The sequence below is a fragment of the Brachyhypopomus gauderio genome, unplaced genomic scaffold (genome assembly GCF_052324685.1).
Source record: "Brachyhypopomus gauderio isolate BG-103 unplaced genomic scaffold, BGAUD_0.2 sc97, whole genome shotgun sequence".
Lineage (NCBI taxonomy): Eukaryota > Metazoa > Chordata > Actinopteri > Gymnotiformes > Hypopomidae > Brachyhypopomus > Brachyhypopomus gauderio.
The window spans coordinates 724,067-744,077 of record NW_027506918.1 but is presented as its reverse complement, the minus strand read 5'-3'; the positions used below and the strand labels follow the sequence as shown (position 1 = coordinate 744,077).

Genomic DNA, 20,011 nt, shown 5'->3' with positions numbered 1-20,011 from the left:
TGTGCTTTGCAACGAGTAACAGTACGTACGGTGTATTGATAGTAGTATTGATACTACTGTACTGTAATAACTATTTCTCCTACATTTATTTTATTGTTTAATTATACATGTTGCGTGTGCCTTTATTAATAAAGAACATGTCTTTTTTTCCACATCTACGCTAGTTTTGTGACTTTTTTAAGGACCGGAACCAATTACAATACTTTACATTGTTAAATTGCTTCGAGAACCGAGCAGTTCGAGATACGAGCACGGGTCTGGAACGGATTAAACTCGTATCTCGAGGTACCACTGTATGAGGAGTGATATACATATAGCAATGATTTCAAAATTACACATTAAGAACTTTCATGTTCAGAAACATGCAGAAATCTCTGGAAAGTCCAGAGAAGTTCCCTGCCCTGTAAATACTTTTTTTGTGGCCTGTATGTAAATATTCACTGTATCTGCACAAACACTTTTGGTTTAAATCCCTAATATGTTGAAGACCTTTTGAAATTGCTTTCTAAACACTCCAATGCGTTTGTGTCCTCGATACAGGGTCAATACCGTATGAGAAACATATGAGCATGTTCTCAAACCAGGAGAACATCTCAATCAGATACTTACAGTGTATGTACAGTCGGTGTGTTTACAATCATTGTTAACTGTGTTAATCATCCTAATCAAATGATTTCACATTAATTTTACTTCCTGTTAGGCAACATTAGTGTCATGTGTGTGACTGGTGAAATACTAAATACAGAAACTAATGAAACTGAAACATTCACAGAAAATCAGTCCCTCACTGACAGTTAATTACACTGAATTTTACACTATGTTATACATACTCTTATTATTAGAATGTCCACTAGGGGGCAGATATATTATATTACTGTTACACACATATTATTACAGTGGTGTAAACATTTTTCCCTGCATGAAACCATTAGTCAAAATGGTCTATTTGCTATGTGTAGTCAATTTTACAGGATTTTTACACATTAGCAGAACACACACACACAACTACTGCTATGTCAAGGTGGAGAGCTGTAGTAGTGATCTCGGGAGTCGGAGTTGCCTATCGAGGTCAACTATCATATCCTACTCCTGGTCGGGGGACACGGTCTAAGTCAGGGGTGCCCACAGTTTTCAGCTTGCGAGCTACTTATAAGATGACCCAGTCAGAAAGATCTACCGGGGGTGGCGGCGAACGTAATTTGTTGAGCGGGGGGGGGGTTGGCGTGGCGAACGTAATTTGTTGAGCGGGGGGGGGGGGGGGGTGGCGAACGTAATTTGCTGAGTGGATTGCAGATTGGCTACCGTGAATGTCAATCAAAATACAACCGTCAGTGCAGATGTGCGATTCATCTACTACTATTTTATGTGACGCGATCTGCGCACATTCCTTCGCGATCGACCGACACTTCCTTCGCGATCGACCGGTCGATCGCGATCGACGTAATAAGCACCCCTGGTCTAAGTGTTTCTCTTAGTCCTGATGTTTCTCCTCCCCTGACTTCCATGATGAAGCTGATGTGGTCGTGGTTCCTTACTGGTGGGAGCCCTATGCAGCTCAGTCAACACCCCTCCAGCACCTCTGCTAGCTTTCTCACCTGGTTGTGGCGTTATCTGTAACGTCCCTGAGAGAAGGTGATCTAAATGTAATGATCAGGGGGGTGTTCCAAGAAGCAGGTTAAGCGAGAAAACCCGGGTAAGTTAACTCAGAGTTCACGGAAACTCGAGGTTTTCCGTTCCAGAAACCGAGCTTAGAGAGAACCGGAATCAGTTACTATAGCAACTTATGCTCTGAAGCTAACCTGCTTGCTGGCAGGTTAACTTGGACCTGACCCAGAGTTACAAACACGTCATCATGACGTGTCCTTTCCTCGAAGATCATGTGGATATTGAAACTCAGTTTATTCGCTGAGTTCTTCGTCGGGAACGCCTTATAAAACCCCGAATAGACATAGGCCTACTATCATTTTCGGATTATTTTTTTAATGAACATTATCGTTTTCAGCACAATCCATTACTTACATCAATAACTTTATTATTATAATAACATTTCAAATATTACACATCGCGGATCAGCCCTAAATTCTCTCCAGATTGTTATATATCGGTCTTCATTTTTTGCTAGTGGAAGTTTTCTTTATAGTGTAGGAGATGCAGAATCTGTCTGCAAAGCTACTGTATGTCGGTCTGTCCGAAAACTATGTCCGGCATTAAAATGACTAGTGCCCGGTTTTGTGGTGTTTCCTGGGCTTAAGCCAGTTATGGACATCAAAGAGGAATTCTACAGCATCATTGGTTTGTCTTTAATTCACACGGACAATAAAGAAATTAAGCAAAGGAGAGGCAATATATAACGAACTTCATTCCATTTACATTTTAAGGATTTCCTAGAGTGATTGGCTGTATTGATGGAACCTACATTAGCTACCTATTCCAGCACCATTAGAACATGAAAATTCATCCATAGCATTAATGTACAGGTACTAACCTTTATAATCCTTAATGAATAATGTACTTATCTTTAATGGTAACAAAAATAACGTAGCTATTGTAACTGACCGTTCTCCCCATCAAGATCATATGTGATGCTTCCCACCTCATCACAAATGTTGAAGCCAGATGGCCAGGATCCGTGTATGATTCCACACTGTACAACAAATCTGAACAGAGTAGGCCTGCGGTAGTTTTGCTAGTTGTTCACATGCAGTGTAATAGTTAAATCATTGCAAACCCTAGTGTGATTATAGGACATGACGGCCTCCTTCATGGAGACAGAGGGTATCCCTGCCTGTCCTATAGGCCTACCTTATGACTCCCTATTCAGATCCTGCACCTGGACCACAGTCCCGCTACAATCAGGCCCACAGCAAAACCAGGGCAAGAATTTAAATGACCCTAGGAATCCTCGAGGCCAGGTTCCAGTGCCTGAAGGAGGGCAGAGTTACCCCTAATGGGGCGTGCCACATAATAATGGCATATGTGGTATTACACAACATTGCAACCATCCAGGAAGAGCGACAGCCTACCATCTCTGACATGCCTACAGACAAGGAACCTTACATGCATGTGGGTGACAACAGAGATGGTGGAGTTGTCAGAGACTCCATCTGCAATCACTGCTTTCCACATTAAATCATGCACCACTGTGACACCACCACATAAAGGAGACCCATGGGATCCCTATCGTTAAGTATTAATGCTTACATTCCTGGTAGGATTATATGGGTGACCCCATGGAATAAGTCCTTCAGTACCCTAGGCTGTTCATTGGAATGTGGTGGGAGGAGGTGTAGCTTCCTGATGTTTCTTTGGTATTGGGGGTGGGTGTATTTCAGAATATATCACTTCCTGTTAGTTCCTAGAGGGTAAGACTTTTATTATGAATGTAAACCCTGATGTGAGGACAGGAAAAGGAAGTATGGCAGCCATCTTAAAGGGGGAGGGTAATGTGTAAGAAGGTAGGCCTGGGGAGGCAGGCTGCGCAGCCACGAATGAGTATCGACCTTCTCACAACCTTGTCCTTGTCCTCTGGATTATCCTTCAAAAGAAGAAAGTGGATTACCCTTTAAAAGAAGAAAGCGGATTACCCTTTTTTGTTGAAAGCCAGGAATCGCAAGGAACTGGGTGAGCTCATTCCAATTTTTCTTTTTTTTACCTTTTGGGATATTTTTAATTTTTGTATGGCTGGGCCCATGTTTTTTGTTTTTTGGACTTTGGCTTGAACCATTGTGCTGCTGGGGTTGGTTTTTTTGGATTTTTCTCCTTGAGGACATGATATACTCCTTCCTTTTTTCTTTTCTGTTGTTGGGATTCAAAGGACGATACATTGACTTTTGACTGAGCTTAAATTCATTGTGGCTCTGGGTGTTTAGATGTTGCTGCAAGGGGTGAGGGCTGGGCTGAATAAAAAACGTATCATGTGCAACCTTGGTAACGTACTGGCACTTGCATGGTTTATACTCTCCTAATTAGTTCTCAGAATATTGATAGTAACAACCAAGTTGGTTAATTCGTTACACCACCACCCACCCCACCATCCACCCTGTAACCTTTTAATATACATTACAGTCAAATTCACTGTTGTTTCATTATTTCATTTTTCCTGTAAATAAATATATTTTATATTTTAAGAATAAGATATAGTTATGTACAGCCATACCACTGTGTACAATATTCTTATATCTGATGCCATGTGTTTTTCACACCACTCAGATTAGACCTGGAATTAGTAAGTGTTCAATAAAAAAATATTTAAAAACTCAATACAGTATTATAAAGGTGGAGAAAATAATAATATAATCGCACCCTTCTGCTAAATATAAAAATATCATTTTCACTCACGCATTAACTCTGTTGGCAACTTTTTGACATGCTGACTGCCTTTCTCTAGCAGCTACCGCAGTATTACATTTACGTTTAATAATATCTAAATATTCTGCATACGCAGTCATTATTACTTCAAGCTACAGTGGTGTGAAATACGATGTTCGGCTGATTTTCGCGTTTAAGTCCATGATAAATCCTATTTATCTGCGTTCCATTAAGAATGCCTTTCATAGTTACGCGTCTCTTTCATAGACGCGCTTCTGTCTGGGTCAACCTACTCAGAGTATGTCAGATCGGGGTAAGACAACTCCGAGTTCAGGGTTAAGTTTAGAGTTTTTTAACCCCGCTTCTTGGAATACCCCCCAGGACTCAAGGAGTTCAGAAGATAAACACTTGTACTGTACATGGAGTAGTACAGTAAGTATTTGATCTCTAGTTTTACATATGAAATTGCATGACATTTTAGGTTAATATGTGACAGTTTGGTATTTTATTATATTAAAAAATCTGGCTTTTGTTCAAAAGGTCATAATGCTTTACTTTGTTTTATATAATGGAGTACAATTGGGAAAGAAAAAAAAAAACCTTTAAACTTTAACACAGAGACCAAGTTAAGGTTTCCTGTCACAGTAGGCGGGGCTAGCTCCACAGGGGAGATGCCCACTTCACTCCCTCGGTCACAATCCCCCGCCTACTGATTATCACACACACCTGTCTCTAATTCCCTCTCACTCCTTACAAGCCCACAGGTCCTGCAGGTCGGTGTGGTGCAATCCCACGGCAACATCCTCGTTGTCTGCTGCTTCTGTTACCCAGTTACATTTCCCTGATGAGTAATTATTGTTAGTGGACTACAGCTCCCTAGTGAGGACAACCTACAAACCTTATTTGTTATCTCCTTCACAAATAACTCCACCCCTCCTTACACATCTGTACAAGGAAGTACCCCATGTAACACCACACTAGTTTAGTTAATTCTGCGTTCAGGTGAGTTTATTTCTGAAAGGAGTCTAAACTCCCTCAGCTGGATAAAGGACTACAGTGATTGATTCTCTCCTGTGCTACTGTGTTTATTACAGAAGATCTAAAAGTGAAGTTTGTACAGAAGGAGACATTACAGAGAAACAGCACAGCAGCTGTTGGAGGAAATGGCTGCTACAAACCCTCTGTCAGAAGAAGAGTTTTCATGTCCTGTGTGCTGTGACATCTTCAGGGATCCTGTTGTACTGTCATGTAGCCACAGTGTGTGTAAAACCTGTCTGCAGCAGTTCTGGGAAACCAAGGGATCTCAAGAATGTCCAGTTTGTAGGAGAAGATCTTCAAGAGACGAACCTCCCTGTAATCTTGTCCTAAAGAACCTGTGTGAGTCTTTTCTATCGAGCAGGAGTCAGAGATCTTCAGCAGGGTCTGAGGTTCTCTGCAGTCTGCACAATGAGAAACTCAAAGTCTTCTGTCTGGAGGACCAACAGCCTGTGTGTGTGGTGTGTCAGATTTCAAAGGCACATAAAACTCATGACTGCTGTCCAGTAGAGGAAGCTGTGTGTGACTTTAAGGTATGAAATATATACTAATGTTTTAACTGTAATGTTTTTCCAATGTTTAAGATTATCTTGAAATATATGTTAGACAGTCTAGGTTAAATTTGTCAGATGATGAGATTTCCAACAAATAAATTAGACCTTCATTCACAGTGAAACTTAATATAAATAAAATATTGATATACAACCTGCTACAAAATATCAAACATATCCTTTTGATAATAAAAGGATGAAAATGAATCATAATAAACATGCCTGTAGTGTCCTCTATTCACATAAGGGATGATGTGACTTGACAGTCAGATAAACACCTTTCTTCAACCACGACTCTGAAGACACTTGTCTATTTGTATTTTTAGAGGTTTAATGATTTGAAAAGGGTGAAACCGAAAACAAGTACAGCAAAGCATTAACCTGATTGTCTGCTTAGCTACACGTTTATCATAAACAACATCTACATTGCAAGTGTTCTCTCTAATTACAGAGACCAGTAGGCCTATATGTATAGTTCACATTCTACGAGATGGCGTTTAACACAGTCATTCATCAAATTAGCTGACACTGTCAACAATATTACCAAACATAAAAATATTAACATATACTGATGGAGATTTATGAATAAACCACCAACGAGCAGGATGAAAACAGATCTGAAGCGATGAACTGGAGATTGCTAACTTCTCTACCGTGTACTATAGCAAAACATGTGCTGTGGTCAACTTCCTGTATGACCTCAGTTTTAACAGAAAACAGAAACACATATTCTAAGATTCGCCACAAGATGGTGATATTCACTAAGACAAAAACATTAACGTTTACATTGAACTTGTAACAGCACAATGCCATTCTGTACAGTTGTTAAAATCTCTGTAATCTCTAGCACATCTATACAGATATATATATACAGTGCTGAAAGACTCATACAGTCCTCTACTAAACCCATATTTTACAGGACAAACTCAAGACCTCACTGAAGTCTCTACAGCAGCATCTGAAGGTCTTAGAGGAAGATAAACAAGCCTGTGAGAAAACAGCAGCAAACATTAAGGTCACTCTGAGTTCTGAATGGTGTTGTGATCACTGTCCACGTACACCATAAGGAAACACACACATTTGGACAGTTTATATTTCCTCATCATCTCCCATTCCAGTATCAGGCCCAGCACACAGAGAGGCAGATAAAGGAGGAGTTTGAGAAGATCCACCAGTTTCTAAGAGATGAAGAAGCAGCAAGAATAGCTGCACTGAAGGAGGAAGATGAGCAGAAGAGTCACATGATGAGGAGGAAGATTGAGGAGATGAGTGGAGAAATAGCATCTCTTTCAGATAAAATCAGAAACACAGAGAAGGAGATGGAAGCTGAGAACATCCCGTTCTTACTAGTAAGAATCACTCAGTCTGTATCTTTCTCCCTCTCTCTCTCTTTCTCTGTAATTCTCTCTCTCTCTCTCTCTCTCTCTCTCTCTCTCTCTCTCCCTCTCACACACACACACACACACACACACACAAAAATGCATAAGTAAAATGTTTTGACATTTGTCTTAGTGTGTGTGTGTGTGTGTGTGTGTGTGTGTAAGGGTCTTTAGACACATTGATGTTATTATCATATAAGGAAGAATCATGTTTGACCCTCATATAAACAAAATGACTAAAATTTGATTTAATTTTCTGTTTGTCCCTCTGTTTCCTTCTCAGAATGTGTCGTCCACATTGAAACAGTAAGTGATTATTATTTCTGTTTGATATATTCTGTTACACATTGTGTTTGTTATTCTGATACATTCAGATCTTCAGTATGTGATCTCTGTTATTTCAGAAACAAGATATATGAAGATGGTATTTAAGAAAATAAAAATACATTTATACTGATGATGTGCAAAAAGTGGAAAGATACACTGATATGTTTAATAAAATCTAATAATACAGCTTTATACATTTCCAATGAAAGTTTTTTCATGTGTTAATTTAAATGTTAAATAATTTGAATAAGATATATAATAATATATCATAATGATAATACAGCTTTATATATTTCCAGTGTTCATCACACCCCAAAACAACATGAGAAGGTGTCAGGAGCTCTCATCAATGTAGCAAAACATCTTTCCAACCTGAAGTTCAGAGTCTGGGAGAGAATGCAGAAGATTCTCCAGTACTGTGAGTTTTGGTGTTCTTTGATTAATTAGAGTAATTCTGTTCTCCTCACAATTAGAAATCTATACAGAGAGAAACATTAACATTGTGTGTTTGGTACATGAACTATTCCAGTATTAAAGGCTGTATTAGTATAAACAGTGAGGGGGACGACCAGTTGACTGCTGGTCTGAGGAGAGACAGTCAGTCCATGAGGAGATCTACACCACCCACTCTCCACCTCTACACACCACCCACTCTCCCCCTCTACACACCACCCGCTCTCCACCTCTACACACCACCCACTCTCCACCTCTACATCACCCACTCTCCCCTCTACACACCACCCACTCTCCCCCTCTACACACCACCCACTCTCCACCTCTACACACCACCCGCTCTCCACCTCTACACCACCCGCTCTCCACCTCTACACCACCCGCTCTCCCCCTCTACACACCACCCGCTCTCCCCCTCTACACACCACCCACTCTCCCCTCTACACACCACCCACTCTCCACCTCTACACACCACCCACTCTCCACCTCTACACACCACCCACTCTCCCCTCTACACACCACCCACTCTCCACCTCTACACACCACCCACTCTCCACCTCTACACACCACCCACTCTCCACCTCTACACACCACCCACCCTCCCCTCTACACACCACCCACTCTCCACCTCTACACACCACCCACTCTTCCCTCTACACACCACCCACTCTCCACCTCTACACACCACCCGCTCTCCACCTCTACACCACCCGCTCTCCACCTCTACACCACCCACTCTCCCCCTCTACACACCACCCGCTCTCCCCCTCTACACACCACCCACTCTCCCCTCTACACACCACCCACTCTCCACCTCTACACACCACCCACTCTCCACCTCTACACACCACCCACTCTCCCCTCTACACACCACCCACTCTCCACCTCTACACACCACCCACTCTCCACCTCTACACACCACCCACTCTCCACCTCTACACACCACCCACCCTCCCCTCTACACACCACCCACTCTCCACCTCTACACACCACCCACTCTTCCCTCTACACACCACCCACTCTCCACCTCTACGGGGGGGGGGGGGGGGGGGGGGGGGGGGGGGTGGCAGAGTGTTTAAAATGGAGATAAATTAAGTATTATATTGCGATCGATTCTTTGTGTTGACTTGTAACTCCTGCGGTGGCCCAACTCAAAAGTAGCAAAATGAATCCAAGATATGTAGAAATATATTAATGAATAAAACAGACACAATTTCAATCTTCAAAACAACAAGCACACAAGTACTGCAGGGGTGTGTGGTGAACACACACATCACCATCACTTCCCTCTTATCAACCTACTGCAGCATTTCACTCAGAGTAAAGGGCCTGCAGTCTGTAGATATGACCTCATCACATAAACACTGTCAGGGCTGGCTCGGATGCCGTGCCATCTACATCCACAAGGGGCACCCGAGCCATTCCTAAGTTGCGTCCGAAATCGCGTACTTAAGCAGTACGTTCTAGATTTCGGTGCAGTACGTTCTTCCCAACCGTCAAAGCAGTACGTTATTTAAGTACGAGATTGGTCAGTATGCATCCAACTTCGGACATACTACGTCCGCCATCTTACCTGTCACATGACCTATGACGTTACGCTACTAAATTAAAAGCCCCATTTGACAGTTTTCTAGTTTATGGTCTGTTCGCGATTTACATTAGATTTGCTTCATTTACATTTGCTTCATTTACATTTACTTCATTTACATTTCATTTTACATTTACCTCGTCAAGACAGTTCTTGCGATGGTATTCTCTGCAAGACGGCGTCGAGTAGTAGCTCGGAGAAGATTCCTCAGGAATTTGATCATTTACCTCAGGAGAAATGTAAGTACCGCTATCGTCTTTAGCAATCGTAGCCGGCACTTACTACATACATATTTGTGCTATATTACTGATTGGACAGCACAAATCAATGACATCTTAATAATAAGATGATTAAAAATACAGCTTCAAGTTATATTTCTAGATCAGAGGTCACTAACAGGCGGACCGCGGTCCGGATCATACCTGTCAAGTGTCCCGTTTTGGCCGGGACAGTCCCGTATTTTACCGCTCTGTCCCGGCGTCATCCCGTATTTTTATTTGTCCCGTATTTCCGATATCTCACGCCGAAAAAAATATCCAGTTTATTTACCTCAGATCCCCATATATGATTCAATACGTTACTAGTTCGCTAGCTCTGGCGCCATCCACCGGCGATATAACACTGAATCTGTGTCCATTTTACGCCCTCCCTAACTCTGCAAATTTCTATTTCCATGGTCCGCAACCAACGGACCCAAATGCCATCCCATCCGGACCCAGAATAAATTGTTAAAAATATTTTTTAATTTTGATGGGAGAATTAATTTTAAACCGGAGCATTTATTTCAGCGCTATTGAAAAAAACACTCCGTTACAAGTGTTACGTTCGCCACCTAAGCCCCCCCCCTCCCCCCCCGGTCGCCGCCGCCGCGATTAGCCCTGTTAGTGGAGCTAGAGTTAGTGGAGCTTCGAGCGTAGTGGTAAATATCTGGTTTGAATACCGCGGAGCAAAAAACATTCTTTGTGCTCATGATTATGAAATAATGTATAGTCAAACCACTTTCACAAAAATATTTATTCAATTTATTTTACAGTAAATAAAAAACCAAATTCTAATTGGATCAAATAAATAAAGTATTATTATATTAATAATTAATTAAACTATGTGCATTGATTTACAGGATGGGAGCCTGACGTATTGTCACCTCAATACAGCTGTGCCCGTCTTGCAGCTGTATTTCGGTGGTGGAGACCTCAGGGCAGATTTCAGACTCTCCTGTGAGACCATCACGTCACTCAGTAATGCACTGAGGCAGGAGACTGATCATGGGTGGAGCAGGGACATCGAGCTGTTGGTGTTCCTTTACTGGCTGGCACACGCAGCATCCTATCGTGTGGTCTCCCGAGCGTTCGCCATCCCAAGATCTACTGTGTGTGACATCGTGCACAGAATGAGCAAGGCAGTCAGTGGCATTTTGAAGAGGGTCATCATGTTACCTGCTGGTGATGAACTGGATGTGGTAGGAGCAGGATTTGCCCAGTTGGCTGGATCGGCGTCCTTCAAAGTGGCAGTTGGTGCCATCGACGGGTGCCACATCAGAATAAAACCCCCATCTGCCAATGCACAGTGCTACCTGAACAGGAAGCTTTTTTTATTCTGTGCAGCTGCAAGCGATCTGTGACCATCAGGGAAGGTTTATTGACATTTTTGTGGGTTACCCTGGGTCTGTACATGACGCACGGGTGCTGAAGAACAGCCCTATATACAAAGAGGGCTTAAACCCACCTAGAGGAAGGTGCATCCTTGGTGATGGGGGTTATCCGTGCATCAGCGCACCAATCCAGCTCCTGACCCCTTATCGAGAGCCTGTGCAGAACCCTGTACAGGCTCGTTTCAACAGCAGACTCTCTCGGGCCAGGAACATAATTGAAAGAACATTTGGAATGCTGAAGACCCGCTGGCGATCCATTTTCTTTAAAGCCCTTGAGGTGAGCCCTGTCTTCGCACCCGAGGTTGTGGCATGCTGCGCTGTGCTCCACAACCTCTGCATTGCTCACGGCGACATCATAGACCCAGATGTTCCAGAGGCTGATGACACTGACCCACCAGAGCCTGTCGGCACAGAACAAACATCAGGGGAAGATGCACGAGAGATTCTGGCTGCAGCTGTCTCAGCACCACAACATTGTGTTTTAGCTCTGCACGAGCATGGTTATATTTAGGCCTTTCTCTTTGAGTGTTTAAAACATCGCTTTAAAACCCAACGGCTCTTTTAAGAGCCACCCACACTTTCGCCAAAAGAGTTTCCATATTCTAATTGTACATGCGGCACGACGACCAATACAGTTTGTAATTTCCATTTGGCGCCTGCATTCAGTAGGCCAGCATTTCTGAATTAATCATTATTTTTAGTTGGTCTAATCAAGTTTTCAATGAATTTTTTAGATATTCATTGGCTGTAATCATCAACATTAACAAAAATAAACACTTGAAATAGATCACCTTGTTTGTGATGAATCTATATAATATATGTGTTTAGTTTTTTTGTATTTAATTACTGAAATTGATTAACTTTTTGATATAATTTACTGAGATGCACCTGTATTAGTTTCTCTATCTCCCTGCTGTAGGCTGACTCATCCCCACCAGAGATTAGACTAGTGATGGTGGTATCAGCAAACCTCAAGAGTTTGGCTGCTTCACGGAGGCACAGCTGTTTGTGTAGAAGGAGAAGAGCAGGGGAGAAAGGACAGGGCTTTGTGTGGAGTGAGCCCTGATGGTCCGGGAGTCAGACACGTTTTCCAACTTTCAAACGCTGATTTATGTTGATTTGATGCCAAATTAAAATCATTCCAAATTGTACTTGTTGGGTGTAAATGATGTATTACCTTTAGGTTATGAATATCATTTAGCATTAAAGTTTAAACAGAAAGCTTGCTCCATCAATACATTCAAAAGATCTATGAGAATTTCTACTCAGTGTGGCTACTGATCAGAAGACTAAAACTTGTTTAATTAATGAAGTTGTTTGGGACAAAAAGATCACACACATACTTTATGCATAAGCTTGAAAACTATGCCCTACCTATAGTATACCTATAGTATAAGACTTGTATAAGACACAAAATCTAAACATATTTAAATTAAATCTACAACCCAACTAATTCTAGTTACAAATGTATTACTGTCATCATTCTCACAATATATAATAACACCAAAAGACTTGAAAGCTGATATACAACTATTTATTTTTTAGCTAAAATCTCCAATACATTTAAAAATCTTTCCTCTCTCTCTCTTGCCTCCCTATCCCTCCTTTCCTCTCTTATTCTAGCTTCTGCATCTCTCTTCTCTTCTCGTGCTATTGTTTCCCTCTCTCTTCTTTCCTCCCTCTCCTCAGCCTCTCTCCATCTTCTTTCCTCCCTCTCCTCAGCCTCTCTCTGTCTTCTCTCGTCTCTTTCCTCAGCCTCTCTCTCCCTCTCATTTTCCCTCTCTTCCAACTCCCTCAAATATTCCATTAAATTCCCCCGCCTCTTCTTGGCAAGGGGTTCCTTTACAGAGGGCAGTGGCTCAACAGCATCACCCTGGCCAGATGAGGCAATAAGAGTGGGTGGAATAATTGATGGCCTCCCACCTATTGCCTCATCCATGGCAGCATACCATTTCCAGGATGCTGCTGTTGCTACACCACCCTCGGTACTCACCCCAGTGGGGGGGCACTTCAGTTCCTACAAAATTCATAAAAACACGGAAGAGGGAACAGGGGACAACACCTTGTATTATAACTAAACCTTCACTGAATTATTTTAATCTGATAAACTATCAGGAAGAGACTTACCTTATATTTTTGCTTAAGGTTCTCCCACTTTTTTTTTACATAAAGTGGAGAGATTGCCTTTGGCAATTTTTTCTCCAAGAAGAAGGCTCTGCAAGATAATAGACATAACTGTTAACTACAGTAAAATGCATACACTGTCTTTTAAAACTGTTAATACTACATCTCTATTACATAAAGCCTTTTGTAGTTAATAGTGTACATGAACTGTAATGCACATGTATTAATTTAACCTAAGTTACTTACTCAAAACCTCGTACAGCTGCATTCCTTTTACCGGTGAAGAGGGCCGCATTGGCCACCCTCCACAGGATAAGGTCCCTGGTGTCTTCATCGGTCCCTGCAATAATAAACTTTAGCTTTAAAATTGATGGTTACTGTATCAGTGTAGCAAAGTTACAAAAATCAATAATCACAAAGCTAGATATATTTTTATAGTATAGAATATGGTAAGAATAGGTTAGCCTTTCAATAGTATTACTAAAAAGGTGAGGTGAATGCACGAACGTCGTTATATCAGTATGACAAACAACCAAGGTTTAAAATAAAAGAAAATGAACATAAAGGAATTCGACCTGCAAACCACTTGTAAACCAGATTAAGCTAGTCATGTCTTAAAATCATTGCGAGCAAAATGGTCTAAAATTGACGGATGCGCTTCAGATTTGTTGCGAGTTAATCGGTACAATTAGTATTAGCTTGACGGGTCAACTAGCGAGCTAACAACAGGCATGAAAATGTACGATCTGGTAAATGTAGAGGTAAATGTACGATCTGGTAAATGTAGAGGTAAATGTACGATCCGGTAAATGTAGTGGTAAATGTTCGCTCTTCTGCCGTGTCCCCGGTGTAGACAGCACTAGGTCCTGCGCCACAACATGAATGAAGAACGTTCGTATTTGGCCTCTATGATGATGTATCCGGGCAGAAATGGCCGATTTCGGAAGTGCTGTTTACTTAAGTCAATATGATTTTATATAAAAATATCTCCCCACCCCAAAAAAACTCATCGGATCTACACGATTCACGTAGGTCACCCTTTTCAACTTCAAAACGGCGAATGTCGCCGAAAGGTGACAGATTTTCATGCCTGTAACAATATTACATCAGCTTGGACTCGCTGATGGTCATAAACACTAAAAAAATACAGAAATCCACAGCTCCATTCGGATATTCGCATATGCATATAAATCTAACAAAATCGACATTAATACCGCACATTTTTCGCGTTATCGGATATATGAGTTAATCGGTATTAGCTGACGGGTTAACTAGCGAGCTAACAAGATTACCTCAGCTTGGACTCGCTAGCTGTGTTAATAAAATTTTTAAAAACTATATATATGTAATCTAACAAATTGTATTTTTCATTCTCAGTGACACTACTTGTAACGTCACTTGGGTTGCACTTGGTTTGCACATCGTCATATTTTTTAAATGTTTTATTTTGTGTTTGTATCTACTTACACTTGTAAATTGCTGGCTCGCCGCTTTCCGCCATTTTATTTTTCTAACTTCGAACACCTCCGCTGCTCCAGTTGAATCATGGGATAGGACAGTTGCTCCAGTTGCATCATGGGATAGGACAGTGTGCTGCAATCACATACTTAAAAATGGCTGCCGATGCAGTACGTCATCCGGGTACGTTTCGCGTACTGGTTTAATGCATACTGTGGTTTCGGACGTACTAGGTTGCTCGCGTACTGCTTCTCGCGTACTATATAGTACTGTAGTACTCGGTTTCGGACGGACCGCTAGACTCCAGCAACGCAATCAGCAATGATCTGTCTCACCTGTTGCCATGGCTTCTTAAGGAAGCCAGTGGAGACGGATCATTGCTGATTCGTTGTGGTCATGCCGTTACGCTCTCAGCCTCTCTCTTTCTCTGTTGCAGCGTTTGCCTCTTTAGGTGTCTCGTCACCTATCTCTCTTATCTATCTTCTCTGTCTTTTTTTCGAGTCCTCTACTGCGTCGCTTACTGACCTCCCTCAAGTTTTCCTCAACCTGTTTACCTTCCTATCCCGTTGCTGTTTGTATGGGAAGGGTTTTTGTTTGAATAGCCTTTTTGCTATTAGTCAGCTACTTCCCTTGACGTCCTTGTTTTTGCTTTATTTCTTTTACGCGTTGAGCAGTCCGCGTTTATTCAGGCGCTCCTTTTAGTTCTGTTATTTATTGTGGCACTTGGTTCCACCTCTCTCTCGCTCTCTCTAACGCGGTGTGTGCGTCCCTACCACCGCCGTTACAAACACATGAAGAACATGATGGTTCATTGTTCTCTCTCCTCAGACCCTGTTACTCTGGACCCCAACACTGCACATCCACACCTCCACCTGTCTGATGATCTCACTGCTGTAGAATCCAGACCACAGAAATCAGTGCTTCCTGATAATCCAGAGAGATTTGATGTTCATCCGTGTGTCCTGGGCTCTGAGGGCTTTAACTCAGGGACACACTGCTGGGATGTTGATGTTGGAGACAGTGATGACTGGGCACTGGGTGTAATTAGAGAGTCTGAATTAAGTAAAGGAAAGTGTTTCTGGTTTTCAGTGTGGGGTCTGGGCTACAGCAAAATCACTGATAAATACTGGACACTCTGCCCAGGACAAACAGTCACTTTATTATTTTTAAATTTCTCTTTGTCATTACATTTTTATAACCTGAATCATCAGAAAGTTGAGTCCACTGAATGTGAATGTGTTGCATGTGAGAAATATGGATCTGATGTCCTGACTGGAATCTCTTACCATAATGATGCCATAATAAATAATGTTTATTCTGCTGTATTGTCCCTGGTTAGGTGTTTGAACAGAATATGAACAGAATCGTAAAAGAAACTACAATCAAACAGACAAAATGGCGACCGATTTATGGACAGAGGACAGAAAATATGATTTAGAAGTGTAAATACTGCGAGTTCAATTGTGACAAAATGGGGCAGATTTGAAAACATTACAGAATAAAGCATAGAAGTTACTCTAGAAATGAACATTTTCCTTGCCCTCACCAGGACTGTTTGTGCACGTTCCGGTCTTTTGGCCCTCTCAGTACTCACATGTTTCGGTTCCATATTGAAACACACTCTCTGCAACCTGCACCACGTGCAGTCAAGTTGCACTGTCTGTTATACGAGTTTCTTGAACCATGCACCGATGCCACATATTTCACCCACCTTCATAGTAGACATCTTCAGGACAACAGAGAGTTCAGTGTCTGTTTAAGGGCAGCACGTTTGAGAGCAGTGTCTACTCAACATTTAATGCACATAAAAGTAAGGTGCACAGAGATATGACTTGGACAACGTTTAAATCAGAAATAGTAGTCAGTACTGAAACAGAAGATGACAAATGTATTGACTGTGGTGATACTCTGGAGATAAATGTTGTGGATACAGCAGGTAATCTGGATGATGACAATGAAACACCTAAGGCTGAGTCTCAGCACTTGTGGGAAGATTTGGAGCATAACTTGGCAGCCCCGTTTCTAAAAATGCAAACAGTGCTGCATGTTCCAGAAAAATCCGTGCAAGAGGTCATTCAGCAACTTTGTGAGTTAGTTCAGTTGTCCCAGGCACCTCTGTACAGTAAAGTAAAAATGGTTTTACAGAAGCATCATACAAACGTTGATGAGTCAGTTGTTAGAGAGGTAGTAGAGACTTTGACATGCAGCAACATTATCACTACATGCTGTAGCAAGGATGGATGTCTAGCTACAATTAAAAGAAGGTTATCATATTGTAGGTACCATGCCTCCACAGACAAAGGAAGGGGGGTGCTCCCCCTAGGTGCATGGCCCACGTTAGGACGGATCTGGAACTACATCATTAGACGAATCCCCTTTAAAAGGGGGGATCCCCCTTTGTTCGTTCTCTCTACCTGGCTGCATCAAAGTAGCTACCTAGAGACGAAGAGCGCGCACACCTTCGAGAACAAAGCAGTACTGGTTCTGCACTCGGGCCCGTGCAACACGCGAGCGACGCCAGAAGTAACTAGTTCGCTACTTTTATTTCTTTTGCGGAGTTTGCTAAAACCCAATCGCTTCAGCTAGCCGATGATTAAGAACTGTTTGAACGATCGCGCGACGGCCGGACCTCCGCGAGTTCATCTTAATGTCGACAGCGATAACTTCCCTGGGACACCACGCAACGGACCACCGAGGGGCCGCCGATCGAACGGCCACCGCATCTTCCCCTGGACGGAGCAACGCGATCCAGCGAAACCTTCTCCTCAAAAGCGCACGAAGGAGTCCTCCTCAAGAGGCTACCTGGCCTACTGCGTGGGCCGCGGACTGAACAACTCAAAGTAAGACTGTGCATCTGGGCAGACTTAGAACAATATCTTGTTTTACTCTTTTCTGTGTGCTTAGACCGATATTTTGTGAATGCTTGTTTGCAGTGGTGTTTATAACCACGTTCATGTTAAACCGTACTCTGTTTAAGGCTTAAAGAGATATTCTGTTCAAAGCTTAAATAGGTATTCTGTTTAAACTTGTTCGGTTATTCACACTGATTCCTTTAGTTCATAGTTAATATCCAGTTCCTCGTGTACTTGTTAAACGTGTGTCCCACGATACGCTCGTTGGGGCTGTATAGTTGTCTAAAAGATCTCCTCCCCCATACGCACGTCCACACGCACGTACCCACGCACGCGCATCCGCGCGCACTAGATTACACATCCACACACACACGCGCACGCACACACACACACACACACACACACACACACACTAGCCTACCCTGTTGGCCCCTTTGTTTGTGATGTTTTTAACTATTATGCTTTGTGATTAATAAATGTTTTATGTTTAAATGCTGTCATTTGAGTCGTTGTTTCTCTGTTACAACCTGAAGCCAGAACTATTATTTGAACTGTAACCTTCAGATTTATAGTTTGTTAATCAAACAATTTGGGCTACGGGAGTTGACCACAATTAGTGGCGACCTTAGTTAAATGAGTTTATATAAAATTTGGGTAAATTTAACACAGTCTGAACTCCCACCATTTCGTAGGTAATTTTATGAGACTGATTACTAAATAAATTTGGCCAGCACCTACATAATTGGTGCCCCGTGTGAGGAATAGTTGCTTGGCTTCAGTTGTAACCGCGACAACGACTGCGCAGTAACAACCGCATAGTTAAAGGTATATACACCCATCCCGCCACTAGGTGACGCCAAAATCTAAAAACAAAGGTGTATGCAAGGGCAAAGGTTTTGTTTCATATACACTCATCCATATTGGATAAGACTAGATGTAATTAACACATAATACAATACTTAATACATTTTTCCCTAAGAATAACAACTAACCATACTCTAATTTGATCATTGCTAATTAATGAGCAACCACATTTACTGTCTACTCATATTAATTAGGAATCTTATTGATCACATCTGGGGTGTTGTTATTCAGCAACCATTGACTGGTAATGAATTAACTGTTATATTAATAAGCATTGATGTTTTGATATACCGATCTTGATTGAATTCAGAGTAGCCTTTTCACCTAACTCAAAGTTTGGTTGCTTGCTCCTGTTGTGTACCAGCATTCAATTCTACTCATCATTGGAGGTAGCTAGCGCATGGGCTAGCTGTAGTCCACCCTTGCCATAACTAGAATAGATCCCTTAGCCGCTCCAGTACATTGGGTTTGCAGAAGTTGCTGCTCCTCGCTTGTTGCCCTATTTGATATAGTCAAGGCTTGGTGCTAGCTTCATATTCCCCTTTGATATACTGCTTGTGGTTTCTAGTTGAGGCATATTCAAGGCTTGGTGCTAACGTCCTACCCCGTTTGAGTACATTGCTGGTCCCTATCTGACTCATTCAAGGTTTGCTGCTAGCCTCATACTCCTTTAGAGTATGTGCTTGTTGTTATTTGACCTAGTCAAGGCTTAGTGCTGGTTTCACACACGTTGAGTACAGTGCATAGCCTGCCTGCCCCTAGGAGACCTGAGCCCTAGTCATAGGCCTGAGAATGAGCACAGCATCAACATCCCGACGCAACTCTGGAGAGCAACCCCAGCAACCCCCTCACATCTCCCTTCCCAACCTGATCAGCCAACTCATCCGGCTGCCTGAAGAAGAGGAGAACAGCATCCAGCAATATTCCAGGGAGGACTGTGAGAGGAAGATAGGTGAAATGGTGGCTTTTATCCAGCAAGCTTCTGAGGTCAACATTCAGGAGGCCATTGGTCGAATATTCCTGCTCTTCCACAAGAAAACCAGGATGGAGCTAGATGCCCTGCAGGAGGAGGTGGATGACCTGACCAGTGCGCGACAGAGGCAGGAGGATGCCGGCTCGGGAGGTGAGAGCGACCTGGAGGTGAGGTCCATAGTGGAGGCAGTCAGCAGGATGTCCCTTCGCTCCCAGAACCCCAGAGATGGCCATGTCGTGCCTCCCCTGGAGCCAATACCATCTCGCTGGGACTCACGAGGTACCAGACAACCCAGCCTACGCCTCAGTCCGCCACGGCCAACAGTATCAAGAACTGCTCCACGCCACCACACTTCAAGTCATGACTCAGAGGAACACCCTGAAGAGCTCCGCCCAATACGGGCTCCCCGAACCCCCTCCAGGGTTCTCACGTCCCGCCACGCGCCTGA

At 42.6% G+C, this 20,011-nt stretch overlaps 2 protein-coding genes across 6 annotated transcripts in view; one reads left to right on the top strand and one right to left on the bottom strand.

Moving 5' to 3' along the window:
• The first annotated feature begins 1,288 nt into the window (after positions 1-1,288).
• The window catches only part of LOC143496610 (uncharacterized), a 62,432-nt gene continuing 43,709 nt past the window's right edge, over positions 1,289-20,011 (top strand). Inside the window, exons 1-5 of the mRNA XM_076992790.1 lie at positions 1,289-5,876; positions 6,814-6,909; positions 7,013-7,243; positions 7,557-7,579; positions 7,900-8,018. Coding sequence (XP_076848905.1) covers positions 5,472-5,876; positions 6,814-6,909; positions 7,013-7,243; positions 7,557-7,579; positions 7,900-8,018 — 874 coding nt within the window. The 5' untranslated portion in view covers positions 1,289-5,471. The remainder of the gene's footprint in view (positions 5,877-6,813; positions 6,910-7,012; positions 7,244-7,556; positions 7,580-7,899; positions 8,019-20,011) is intronic.
• Positions 10,489-15,173, bottom strand: LOC143496604 (uncharacterized). 5 transcript variants are annotated; one of them, XM_076992782.1, is made up of 7 exons: positions 14,884-15,173; positions 13,663-13,756; positions 13,420-13,507; positions 12,181-12,294; positions 11,367-11,693; positions 11,078-11,256; positions 10,489-11,008 (listed from the first exon to the last, which is right to left on the bottom strand). In XM_076992782.1, the coding sequence occupies exons 1-5, from the start codon at positions 14,915-14,917 to the stop codon at positions 11,646-11,648; spliced, it is 378 nt and encodes a 125-aa protein (XP_076848897.1). In that variant the 5' UTR covers positions 14,918-15,173; the 3' UTR covers positions 10,489-11,008; positions 11,078-11,256; positions 11,367-11,645. The 5 variants fall into 5 exon arrangements, with proteins under 5 accessions (XP_076848897.1, XP_076848896.1, XP_076848898.1 ...); XM_076992781.1 differs by having other exon boundaries at positions 11,078-11,194; XM_076992783.1 differs by having other exon boundaries at positions 10,489-11,005; positions 11,078-11,194.

What these genes read in the sequence shown, in the direction of transcription:
- LOC143496604 (XM_076992782.1), bottom strand. Translation starts at nt 14,917, where the DNA reads ATGGCGGAAAGCGGCGAGCCAGCAATTTACAAGT. An exon ending in CGAGCCAGCAATTTACAAGT is followed by an intron (nt 13,757 to 14,883) that starts GTAAGTAGATAC and finishes TTATTATTGCAG; the next exon opens with GGACCGATGAAGACACCAGG. An exon ending in GCAGCTGTACGAGGTTTTGA is followed by an intron (nt 13,508 to 13,662) that starts GTAAGTAACTTA and finishes ATTATCTTGCAG; the next exon opens with AGCCTTCTTCTTGGAGAAAA.